The following is a 13,505-nucleotide window of genomic DNA, read 5'->3' on the forward strand; positions in this document are numbered from 1 at the left end:
TGAAAATGATACCAATAAAAACATCAACTCTTACAGCAAAAAACAAGCCAACACATGACTCCGTCGGCCAAAATATGGATAAATTATAGCTCTCAAAATATGGTGATGCTAAGCAATAAAAAGCGTCTTTTAGAGCGTGACAGCAGCCAAACACAAAAAACAGTATAAATCTGGTATCGCACCAATCCAAAGAATAAGGCTGTCTAGTCACTTGCACAGGGCGGGGAATAGCATAAAAAATAAATAAAACCAATTCTTCACCTGCTGTTGATTTGTTCATTCTGCCTCCCAAAAATCGAAGTAAAGCTTGGCTCACATTCATCCTGCACTCAGTGCTGAGCGCTTAAATCACAGTTTCCGCGTACATTTCTGATATAAGTGATTGAGACGTAACAGTCGGCGGAAGATTTCCTATAATGAGGCAGATGGAGGTACTGTGGACGCCATAGGACCTGTGATCCGACAGTGTCTCTTTTCAGTTCATAAATGTGCGGTCGGCCACAGTTTTGTGCACTTCTGAAAAGAAGTACACCGCTGAACAGAGGCCAGACGAGTCCAGAGTAATTCTTCTGCCTCATTATAGTGAATGAATCCTTTGATTGTTTCATCTGAACCACGCCACTCAGAGATTTAGATAGAAACCCCAAAGTGCTCAGCATAGTGTGACGGATACATGTGATCCTAAACATTATGTAAACTGTTCCTAACAAAAGCTTCTACTCCACAAAAAAAAGCAAGCCCTCACTCAGGTCCATCATCTGTTAACGGAAATATAGGGACTTCCACGTTACTGATAGCACAAAGGCTCTGGAAAAGCAAAATGGCTCCTCACCCACCAAAAGAAATTCAGCAAATGCCCCCTCCCTTCTGAGCCCCACAGCCTACCTAAACCACTTAGATCGTCCACATGTTTGGCATTTCTGAAGCAATGAGAGCCTGCCTAATTTACGGGGGCATGTCTCCAGAAGCATAAGCTGGGCATAGCGTACTGGTCACTACAGAGTACTGGTCCCTACAATAGCAGTTTGAATTTTTCACTCAGCAACATTCGTTGCTGCTTGTCTCTGGAAAACACCCATGGAGTCAAAATCGTCACTACACCTGTAGATAAATTCCCAATAGGGATATAGTTTCCAAAATGGGGTCAGTTGAGGAGGGATTCTGCTCTTCTAGAACTTATGGGCACTGTATATGGAGTCCGCAAACTGTTCTAGGAAAATCTGAGCTCCCAGAGGCAAATGGCGCTCCATCCCTGCCGAGTCTCACCATGTGGCTAAGCAGTACTGTAGTCACAAATGGGGTATTGCCAAGTTCGGAAAAAAATTGTAGGACAAATTGTGGTGCCATTTTTACTTGTTGAATCTGGAGCCAAAACTAAATTTTGGTGGTAAAAATGTTGTATATACTATACTGTACTGTTGTATAGAGCAAAAGTTTTATGTAGGGTTCACCGGATGGAACATATGAAGGAACCTATGCGGCAGGATAGACTGTGATTAATGGCACCCAGTACAGCGCTGTGCAGTATGGCGCCATCACGTGGACGAGGCATGAATCTGTTCCTTATGCATCATCCTTATGAATAAAGAAACATACATTGTGGGGCACAGGATGATATCCGGCTCAACAGACAGAGCGAGTGACAAAGTATTTAATTAGAGTTCTGTGTTCCTACATGGCCATCTTTGTAACTAGCAGGCGTGATTATATCTGTACATCTGCATAAGACCAACACACCAAAAACATACAGCTCTGGCAAAAATTAAGAGACCATTGCAAAATGTTCAGTTTGTCTGATTTTATAGGTATATTTTTGAGTAAAATGTAAATTGTTCTTTTCTACTATATAATTGCCTAAGGGTCACTTCCGTCTGTCTGTCCCGGAAACCCCGCGTCGCTGATTGGTCACGGCCATCAGGCCGCGACCAATCAGCGACGGGCACAGTCCGGCCGAGAATTAGTCCCTCCCTACTCCCCTGCCATCAGTACCCGCTCCATACTCTCCCCCCCCCCAGTCAGCGCTCACACAGGGTTAATGGCGTTAACGGACTGCGTTATGCCACGGGTAACGCACTCCGTTAACGCTGCTATTAACCCTGTGTGACCAACCTTTTACTATTGATGCGGCCTATGCGGCATCAATAGTAAAAAGATCTAATGTTAAAAATATAAAAAATCATTATATACTCACCTTCCTTGGGCCCCCGGATCCAGCCGAGGCCTTTCCCGCTCCTCGCGACGCTCCGGTGACCGGTCCATGCATTGCGGTCTCGCAAAATGATGACGTAGCGGTCTCGCAAGACCGCTACGTCATCTCGCGAGACCACAATGCACTCTTGGGACCGGAGCGTCGCGAGGAGCATCGGTAAACGCCTCGGCTGGATCCGGGGGCCGACAGAGGGTGAGTATATCACTATTTTTTATTTTAATTTTTTTTAACAGGGATATGGTGCCCACATTGCTATATACTACGTGGGCTATGTTAGATACTGCGTGGGCTTTGTTATATACTGCGTCTCTGTGCTATATACTATATGGGCTGTGCTATACACTACGTGGCTGTGGTATATATTACGTGGCTGGGCAATATACTACATCGCTGTGCTCTATACTACGTGACCTGTGTTGTATACTGCATGGGCAGTGTTATATACTACGCCTCTGTGCTATATACTACGTGGCTGTGCTATATACTACATGGCTGGGCAATATACTATGTGTCTGTGCTATATACGTGTCTGTGCTATATACTACGTGTCTGTGCAATATACTACGTGGCTGTGCAATATACTACGTGGCTGTGCTACCACGTACTACGTGGCTGTGCTATATACTACGTGGCTGTGCAATATACGTGTCTGTGCTATATACTATGTGTCTGTGCTATATACTACGTCGCTGGGCAATATACTACGTGGCTGGGCAATATACTACGCGTCTGGGCAATATACTACGTGTCTGGGCAATATATTATGTGGCTGGGCAATATACTACATGTCTGTGCAATATACTACTTGGCTGGCCAATATACTTCGTGTCTGTGCTATATACTACGTGTCTGTGCAATATACTACGTGTCTATGCAATATACTATGTGGCTGGGCAATATACGACGTGTCTGTGCAATATACTACGTGGCTGGCCAATATAGTACGTGGGCTGTGCTATATACTACGTGGCTGGGCAATATACTACGTGGCTGTGCTACATACTTCATGGCTGTTATTTACTACGTGGCTGGGCAATATACTACGTGGGCTGTGCTATATACTGCGTGGGCTGTGCTATATACTGCGTGGGCAGTGTTTTAAACTACGTGGGCAGTGTTATATACTGCGTGGGCAATGTTATATACTGTTTGGTACGTGGCCTGTGCTATATACTATGAGGCTGCTATTTACATACATATTCTAGAATACCCGATGCGTTAGAATCGGGCCACCATCTAGTATTCTATAAACTTCTGACAACGAATGTCCGAATTTCCAAGCAATACATTTTGTTTGTTTTTTTCTGAAAAAGAAAAATGGTCAAAATAAAAAAAAAATTAAAAAAAAGTGCTTTCAGACCTCAAATAGTGCAAAGAAAGCAAGTTCATAATCATTTAGAAACAATACTAATGTTTTAACTCAGGAAGAGTTCAGAAATCAATATTTTATATATCCTGGCGCAAAAATGTAAGCAGTTCTTCCTTGATTGATGGCTTGTGACTATCCATCATCCTCTTGATTACATTCCAGAGGTTTTCAATGGGGTTCAGGCTTGGAGATTGGGCTGCCAATGACAGGGTTGTGATGTGGGGGTCTCTTTCATTTTTGCCAGAGCTGTATATGCAAGTATACGGCGAACTACTGTCTGAATTTCAAGTTATAAAACACCTACTTCCAGATATTTTTATTATTATTCTTTTTTTTAACTAGATTTTAATGGTACAAGCAGGAAAACATATGATTTAGTTGTACGGAAGTGTACTGCTTAAAGTTTCAATTCAGTCACCCACTAAGAATAATGGAGAAAAACATGGAAGTTTTCGCATACATTTTTGCGGGGGAACCAAAATAACATAATACAATGTAAACCTGACAAAACATAGTCAGAACTTTTGTTACTACATTTTTCTCATTTTAAGCTATGGATACGCTGCCGTTCCCACAATGAGATTTTGATGTTGTAAATTTTCTGGAGAATTTCTGCAACTATCAGGCCACGTTCACACGGTCAGTACGTTATATCAGTATTTGTAAACCAAGACCAGGAGTGGAACAATAGGAGGATATAATAGAAACACGTCCCCACTTCTGGATTTATCCCCCACTCCTGTTTGGGCTGACAGATACTGAAGGTGTGCACGTGGCCTTAGGTAAATTAGGTTGTGTTTATAATGCTGCTGTTTGTCACTTGTTGGTGTGCCATGTTTTAAATAAATTTGCTTTGTTTTTTATAATTCCTGTTCTTTGGCTTTGACAAAACTCTTGATTCAGTCATGTGCGGATTACATGTGTTTTTTAACCTGCAGAATCTCCACATCTGCTTGCTTCCAAGTCAAGACACAGGTCCCTGGAAGTCCTCATTTTTATTCACATTTATCACAGTGAAAAATGGATGCCACAGGAAGCATTTGGACGTGTCACATATGTGACTGCAGCCTTAGGTCTCATTTTTTTTGTTTTCTTTTGGCTAAACCACTCCATCTTACGGTGAGGACACAACCTCACACTGAGAAGGCATAAAAGTGTCCAAAATACACGCTGCACGTCATGGAACACTTTTTCCTCCCCCAATAAGAGAATATTGACCACACATACTGACCACCATAGTAATAAAAGTAAAGACACAGAACGTTACAACAGCTTTATTTATACACAGTGCTACATTGTTTTTTTTGGGGGGTTGAAGCCCTTCAACTCAACAGAAGACGTCATCTGGATTGTCACAAATGTAATAAAAATGCACAAATGGCACAAGAGACTGAAGCAAATGTATAATACATAGCAATACACCACAAGCGACCATTTAGTGCCACACAAGACACCGGCGCTTTGTACTCGGCGTTATTCAGTGCGATCCGTGTCATGCCTTCCTCCACGACGCCGTGCCACGCTCTGCTCCATGTATTACAGCATCTCCAATTAGTGTTCTTCACAAACTTATAACCCCCCACGTTGTCCTCAAGGTTTCGCTCCCTGTTACTAGTCTACTTTTCCTAGGTGACAACCCTACATCACGTCTGACTACAGTCTATGAAGGGCGTGCTGTGATTTACTGCTATCAGTATGGTTATACTGTGGTGCTGGGGTCAGGCTTCATTCCTAATGCTCTCCTCTAATATTCTTCACAATATTACCGGCCCAACATTTACCCCACTGGCAGCAGTAGGAGGGGTGGCAGCCTGCGGGGATACACATGGAGCAGATGACAGCTCCATCGCTCACTTCCCTGGTAACATCCTGCCATTGTGTGACTTTAGGCCTTTACTCAGCGGCGCACTACACGTCTGTTATCCTGGCAGCGCACTGCTTACCATCTTTTCTTCATACTCTGGATCCACTTCCTTTTCAGGACGCTGAGCTTTTGGAGGAAGCTTCAGTTGAAAGGGAGGATCAGTTTTCTAGGACAGAATAAATGGGACAAGTGATTACACACGTCATGGCTACAATACACGAACACAAAACATTTCCTCATGAGGCGATCCGTGATGGAGTGGTGGATGGAAGAAACTAATATTCTGATTCTGCACCGTCTGATACAGCCATATACTTACAGAAGGCTGCAGGGTTCGGAGTCAGTAATGATCTTACTGGGGCACCATACTGAAGCGAAGGTGTGCACTAGTGATGAGCAAATATACTCGTTACTCGAGCATGCTCGGGTGACCTATGAGTATTTTTTAGTGCTCGGAGATTTAGTTTTTCTTGCCGCAGCTGAATAATTTACATCTGTTAGCCAGCATAAGTACATGTGGGGATTGCCTGGTTGCTAAGGATGGTTATACCTTGCACCATTAATTCTTACCAATCCCCTTTCTATGCACCACTCCTCTCTGACTTCAAAATACATTTAAGAAGCCACCAGACACAAAGAAGCGTGGTCTATGAGACACCAGCAGTGCACAGATGATCCCAGGGATGAAAGTCGTGTAACTCTGCTTTAAAGGGTTCAATCGATCTGAGTGTTTGACACCAATAGTAGTGGACAACCCCTTTAACAGTGGTTTAAAAAAAAAATAATAAATAATAATCAGGCTTTCTCCACAATAATTTTCTAGTGCTGGATCCTGGATTGGACCATACTGATTTGTGTTTTATGGTACTAAAACTTTTTGTAGCACTCTTTAAATTAAAAAAGGAACCTGTCAGTACTATCACCCCTCCTAAGCTGTCTACATGGGCAGGTCAGAAGAAGCTGAATAAAAGGATACCAGTGATCTGATGTCTTATTCCACAGAAATCCTCATATTTCTTATATATTAATGCGCTGTTAAGATCTATGGGCCGGACACTGATTTGTACAAGAATCTGACTCCGGAGATTATTGTAAATGACGGGGCTTTATCAGTACGAGACATGTAAATCAGGGGAGCAGAACTGAAGTTTGTCTCATTACAAACATTTTCTGCAGCCCTGTCTGCCTGAGAGATTGAAGTATAATAACCTTTATTTTTATATAGCGCTAACATATTCTGCAACGCTTTACAGTTTGCACACATTATCATCGCTGTCCCCGATGGGTCTCACAATCTAAATTCCCTATCAGTATGTCATCTTTGGAATGTGGGAGGAAACCGGAGAGCCCGGAGGAAACCCAAGCAAACATGGGGAGAACATACAAACTCTTTGCAGATGTTGTCCTTGGTGGGGTTTGAACCCAGGACTCCAGCGCTGCAAGGCTGCAGTACTATCCACTGAGCTCTGCAGTGAGATCAGAGAAGCAGAGAGCGGCCATCACACTGGAAAATCCACCTTTCATTTAAAATAAGCCCTGGAGATCTATGTCCGGCCCATAGTCCTGAACAGCTCATTTACACACAAGAAAAACATGGATTTCTCTGGAATAAGAAATGCGATTGCATATATCTAGTGATCACGTTATTCAGCTTCCTATGCCCCACGTGCCCATATAGATGCTTAGGGGGATTGATTCTACTGACAGATTCCCTTTAAGTTTTGTGTGAGGGTCTTTAATGTCCTGCTGTGACCCATAGTTCACCTTTCATCAACCGTCCTGGGAAAAAAAACATGACAATGTGAATAACAACACCGATGTCCTGTTAAAAAAAAAAGGGACTTGCTTGGAAACCTTGATTTCCGCAAAATTTGGTATGGCATCCATGTTTTCCCTAGCCAAAATCCATGCAAAAAAAACTTGTGATAAAAGTGCTGCAGAACGTGCAGACAAGTTGTGTGACCGACCACTTGCTTTCATGTCATATTTTAGAGCTAGAGATACCTAGTGGGTGGGAGGGAATTTATCAAGGGTCGTATAACAGTTGTGGGGTGTAAAGAAGTCACAATTTGTTTATTTTACACTAAAAATTGCAACTTTTTGCTATGCTACATTGCGCGCGCCACTTCTAAAAACAGATGTAATGTGTGAGCGATTGTGTACTTTACTAATCCGTTATCAAATGGTCACTGCTGTAAAGATATTACGGTTCGGTAATAGGATAGCAAGTACATGACAGCGCTGAATTACTGCAAAGGACAAGGTCTTGCGCGCTCATGGAGGGTTGTGGGACCCTGGTATGCAGAGCGGGATTTTACAATAATCTCAGGCCCTTTCAGGGGCCATTAGCGACACTTGTGACAATAATGTATATTTGGTAAAGTCTCCATTCTGGGACTCATTAACTAAACAGGGCAGCCCAGTGGGGTAACAGGTACTCTTTATCACACATATGTTCCATCTGAATTATTCACAGATAGATCAGCTGCTCATTATACTCTATTATGCTGTTCACAAGTCCGCAAAATAAGTCACAGGAGCATGTTAATTTTTTTCAAGGCACCCATACAAGTCTATGGGTCTGTGAAAGTCACTGACAGCAAACAACGTCACTCGTGTGCAGGCGGCATGAAACACTGCAATTGGTAAGAGAAGCTGTGCAGTTTTTATTGGCATGAGAAAAATCCCTGCTGGTAGAAATTGTGATGGACCCAATACGAATGACAATCAGAATGATTATTTTATGTACAAGAAAAATGGACGTCTGAAGAACTACCGCATTTCCCCAAAAATAAGCCCTAGCATGATTTTTGCAGGGTTTTTCAAGCCCTACTCCAAAAACGACCCCCAGCTTCACACTCAGGGCCAACATTAGGGGGAGGAGAACTGGGCAATTCCTCTCTTAGGAGCCCCCAGCATTTCTATTCTGAGTTTAAACCTGCTTGAGGACCTTATGTGGCACCACGGTCATGTGACCAGAATTGCACCAAAAGGTCCTTTAACGGCAGGAGTCTAGAGGAACTGAGACAGGCCGGTATGTACCGCACGGGTGTACAGTGTGTTTGTATGATTACAAGATTATATATCTGAAGAAATGTCGATTTTCTTGTACAAGAAGAAATGTGGATTGTTGTCCATGGGAAAAAAGCCGTAACACCATCTTTAATAGCAAAAATAAATAAAATTCCCTGTCTTATTTTCAGGGAAACTTGGTAACTTTGTGTTTCAATATTTTAAAACTTATTAGTAGACGAACGGTGAGATTAAAAAACGCTAAGCTCAATTTTCAGAGCGGGGTCACTTTTCTGGTCTTGGTGCGGTGTCGACTGCCGGTCTCCAAGCATCAAGGTACCACTGCTATCAATCAGTGGCGTCTGCTCTGCTGCAGCCTTCACTTTCCATGCAAGTGGAAGAAGTCAGCTCAGAGGGGATGTAAAGGCTGTGGTCAGTCAGTAGCCAGTGATTGGCTGCAGCGGTCATGTGACGCTCCCTCTGAATGTAGACGCTCTAGTGCAAGTGAAGAACACAGTAATAAGAGCAAGAGTGTCACTGGTCCAGGAGGGGAGTATAGGATGTTATTTTATATATCCCATCATTCTCTTTTTCTACCCCAAATAGTATCAATGTAATGGCGCCACCGTGCTGACCACACCCTGACCTTCACATGTGAGGAGGGCGGACACTGGCCCTACAGCTCTGCTGCCCCGCTTCCCCGTTACAGCGCCCTCACATGGATGGTATTAGTTTGGGATACAAAAATCTGATGACAAGGTCCCTTTAAAGTAGAAGATTGCATTAAAGGGGTTGTCAGGCTACAAGTCTGCAGTCGCGCTGCGACTACAGACTTGTGAATCCTCACAGTGCGCACACTGCTCACAGTCAGGATTCTCCAGGAAACCCAAGTATGTGCTGTACATACAGGCGATCACTAGACGTGCGCGGCCTCACAATATAAGTGTACTGAGTGAGGCCGGACACCTCTAGTCAGACTGTGGCCATGATTAGGCATATCTTCTTACGGCCATATGACCTCTCTCCCGGAGAATTCTCACAATGCACAATATTCGTATATTATAGAATAACTGCAGGCTTGTAGCCTAAGGCAGGACAACCCCTTTAAGGAGGCCGTCACAAGGCCCCTAGCCTGTATGTTACCAGCAGTGTACACTGAAGGCATAAGGTGCAGCAGCCAATCACATCACAGCTCTCAGCTTCCCATGGCTTGATAGGGCATGAAAGCCGACCTGTGATTGGGTGCTGCAGGCCACTGCCGGCCTCTGGGCTGAGTGCGGTCGTGTCCCGGTTGTCAGGAGGTTGCAGTAGTCGGGACTCGTGCCGGTGTTACGGGGAGCAGCTTGCGGATCTTTTGCCGCTATTTTCCGTCACCGCAGAACCGCGGCATTACGAAAAGAGCGACAAATGTGTCCAGAGGCTGAGACCTCCCTCCCGCCGGGTCTCGTACCTCCTCGGCAGTGGTGTCTGCGTCCTCCCGTGATGTGGAGGGCACCTCCTCGTCAGGGATCTCCTCCATCACTGCTCGCCGGGCTGTCGCTTCACTTTACCGGGATGATAATCTATAAAAACGCCATAAAGTAAAACAGATAACGTCACATCAGGTGGCGGGAAACACGCCCCCAGCCGTACGGTACCGACTGCCCCGACAGTGACAGGCAGAGGGCGGGAAAGTACACGGGGGCGAGCGGAGGAGGACGGCGGGAGCGCGCTTCGGATCCCAGACACAGCCGCGATCTACGGGAGCTGCGGAGGGACAATACAGAATACAGCGCGTCTGGTCACGTGGTATTAATGTGGTTCTGTTCTGTACTCGTCATTTTCCTGTGTCTGTAGAGCAGGAGTGTGCTGTGCTGCCTAGTGCTGGAGAGCGAGTGTGCTGTGCTGGAGAGTGAGTGTGCTGTGCTGGAGTGCGAGCGTGCTGTGCTGCCTAGTGCTGGAGAGTGAGTGTGCTGTGCTGCCTAGTGCTGGAGAGCGAGTGTGCTGTGCTGGAGAGTGAGTGTGCTGTGCTGGAGTGCGAGCGTGCTGTGCTGCCTAGTGCTGGAGAGTGAGTGTGCTGTGCTGGAGAGCGAGCGTGCTGTGCTGCCTAGTGCTGGAGAGTGAGTGTTCTGTGCTGCCTAGTGCTGGAGAGCGAGTGTTCTGTGCTGGAGAGTGAATGCTGTGCTGGAGAGCGAGCGTGCTGTGCTGCCTAGTGCTGGAGAGTGAGTGTTCTGTGCTGCCTAGTGCTGGAGAGCGAGTGTTCTGTGCTGGAGAGTGAGTGTGCTGTGCTGCCTAGTGCTGGAGAGCGAGTGTCCTGTGCTGGAGAGTGAGCGTGCTGTGCTGCCTAGTGCTGGAGAGCGAGTGTCCTGTGCTGGAGAGTGAGCGTGCTGTGCTGCCTAGTGCTGGAGAGCGAGTGTGCTGTGCTGAGAGTGAGTGTGCTGTTCTGCCTAGTGCTGAGAGTGAGTGTGCTGTGCTGCCTAGTACTGGAGAGCGAGTGTGCTGTGCTGCCTAGTGCTGGAGAGCGAGTGTCCTGTGCTGGAGAGTGAGCGAGCTGTGCTGCCTAGTGCTGGAGAGAGTGTCCTGTGCTGCCTAGTGCTGGAGAGTGAGTGTTCTGTGCTGGAGAGTGAGTGTGCTGTGCTGCCTAGTGCTGGAGAATGTCCTGTGCTGCCTAGTGCTGGAGAGCGAGTGTTCTGTGCTGGAGAGTGAGTGTGCTGTGCTGCTTAGTGCTGGAGAGCGAGTGTCCTATGCTGGAGAGTGAGCGTGCTGTGCTGCCTAGTGCTGGAGAGTGTCCTGTGCTGCCTAGTGCTGGAGAGCGAGTGTTCTGTGCTGGAGAGTGAGTGTGCTGTGCTGCTTAGTGCTGGAGAGCGAGTGTCCTGTGCTGGAGAGTGAGCGTGCTGTGCTGCCTAGTGCTGGAGAGCGAGTGTCCTGTGCTGAGAGTGAGTGTGCTGTGCTGCCTAGTGCTGGAGAGCGAGTGTCCTGTGCTGCCTAGTGCTGGAGAGCAAGTGTTCTGTGCTGGAGAGTGAGTGTGCTGTGCTGCCTAGTGCTGGAGAGCGAGTGTCCTGTGCTGGAGAGTGAGCGTGCTGTGCTGCCTAGTGCTGGAGAGTGTCATGTGCTGAGAGTGAGTGTGCTGTGCTGCCTAGTGCTGGAGAGCAAGCGTGCTGTGCTGCCTAGTACTGGAAAGCTAGTGTGCTCTGCTGCCTAGTGCTGGAGAGCTAGTATGCTGTGCTACATAGTGCTGGAGAGCGAGTGTGCTGTGCTGCCTAGTGCTGGAGAGCGAGTGTGCTGTGCTGCCTAGTGCTGAAGAGTGAGCATGCTGTGCTGCCTAGTGCTGGAGAGCATGTGGTGTGCTACCTAGTGCTGAAGAGTGAGTGCTGTGCTGCCTAGTGCTGGAGAGCTAGCATGCTGTGCTGCCTAGTGCTGGAGAGCTAGAATGCTGTGCTGGAAAACGAGCATGCTGTGTTGCGTAGTGCTGGAGAGCGAGCGTGCTGTGCTGGAGAGTGAGCGTGCTGTGCTGCCTAGTGCTGAAGAGCGAACGTGCTGTGCTGCCTAGTGCTGGAGAGGGAGCATGCTGTGCTTCCTAGTGCTGGAGAGCGTGTGTGGTGTGCTACATATTGCTGAAGAACGTGTGTGCTGTGCTGGAGGGTGAGTGCTGTGCTGGAAAGCAAGCGTACTGTGCTGGAGAGTGAGTGCACTGTGCTGTAGTGCGAGTGTGCTATGCTGGAGAGTGAGTGAGCTGTGGTACCTAGTGCTGGAGAGGGAGTGTGGTGTGGTACCTAGTGCTGGAGAGGGAGTGTGGTGTGGTACCTAGTGTTGGAGAGGGAGTGTGGTGTGCTACCTAGTTCTGGAGAGGGAGTGGGGTATGGTACCTAGTTCTGGAGAGGGAGTGTGGTGTGGTACCTAGTTCTGGAGAGTGAGTGTGGTGTTCTACCTAGTGCTGGAGAGGGAGTGTGGTGTGCTGGAGAGGGAGAGTGGTGTGGTACCTAGTTCTGGAGAGGGAGTGTGGTGTGGTACCTAGTTCTGGAGAGGGAGTGTGGTGTGCTACCTAGTTCTGGAGAGGGAGTGTGGTGTGCTACCTAGTTCTGGAGAGGGAGTTTGGTGTGCTATCTAGTTCTGGAGAGGGAGTGTGGTGTGCTGTCTAGTGCTGGAGAGGTAGTGTGGTGTGCTACCTAGTGCTTGAGAAGGAGTGTGGTGTGGTACCTAGTTCTGGAGAGGGAGTGTGGTGTCCTACCTAGTTCTGGAGAGGGAATGTGGTGTGCTACCTAGTGCTGGAGAGGGAGTGAGCTGTGGTACCTAGTGCTGGAGAGGGAGTGTGGTATGCTACCTAGTTCTGGAGAGGGAGTGAGCTGTGCTGGAGAGGGAGTGAGCAGTACAGTTCACTGGTCTGTATAATAAACTCTTGTGCACACAGCAGACTGATCTGCAGAGCAATCCACAGTACAGATGTTGGTTCAGTGATGCTGGAGATTGCTCCATTGTTTTGTTTTTGCAGTAAGTGTGTGCACGTCAGGACGATCACCGTCAGGCCACGTCTGCATAATTTACGTCAGAGCTTTAAAAAAAAAAAAAAAAACTAACAAAAAAATTTGGATTGTGTTTGGTTCTGGTGTTTATCTACATATATAAATGTCTAAGGGGTACTTCCGTCTTTCTGTCCTCAACTTCCGTCACGGAAATCCCACATCGCTGATTGGTCTCGGCAGCTGCCTGTCATGGCTGCCGTGACCAATCAGGGACGGGCACAGTCCGATTAGTCCCTCCCCTACTCCCCTGCAGTCAGTGCCCGGCGCCCGCTCCATAATCCCCTCCAGTCACCGCTCACAGGGTTAATGGCAGCGGTAACGGGCCGCGGTGTAACACACTCCGTTACCGCTGCTATTAACCCTGTGTGTCCCCAAATATTTATTATTGATGCTGCCTATGCAGCATCAATAGTAAAAATATGTCATGTTAAAAAAAAAAAAAAAAAAGCCTGCTGTACTCACCATCCGCCGTCTTTCCCGCTCCTCGCGACGCTCCGGTGACCGCTCCATGCAAGCGGCAGGTTCCGGTGGCAAGGATGGTATGCGAGAAGG

The 13,505-nt window shown here is 47.0% G+C and overlaps 1 protein-coding gene across 1 annotated transcript in view; it reads right to left on the reverse strand.

Annotated features, from left to right (window-relative positions):
- SMARCA1 (SNF2 related chromatin remodeling ATPase 1) overlaps positions 1-10,180 on the reverse strand; it is a 116,853-nt gene extending 106,673 nt beyond the window's left edge. Inside the window, exons 1-2 of the mRNA XM_077285121.1 lie at positions 9,905-10,180; positions 5,522-5,608 (exon numbers count right to left, since the gene is read on the reverse strand). Of these exons, the coding sequence (XP_077141236.1) occupies positions 5,522-5,608; positions 9,905-9,973 (156 nt within the window). The 5' untranslated portion in view covers positions 9,974-10,180. The remainder of the gene's footprint in view (positions 1-5,521; positions 5,609-9,904) is intronic.
- Positions 10,181-13,505: the final 3,325 nt, after the last annotated feature.

Source organism: Ranitomeya variabilis, chromosome 2 (genome assembly GCF_051348905.1).
Source record: "Ranitomeya variabilis isolate aRanVar5 chromosome 2, aRanVar5.hap1, whole genome shotgun sequence".
Lineage (NCBI taxonomy): Eukaryota > Metazoa > Chordata > Amphibia > Anura > Dendrobatidae > Ranitomeya > Ranitomeya variabilis.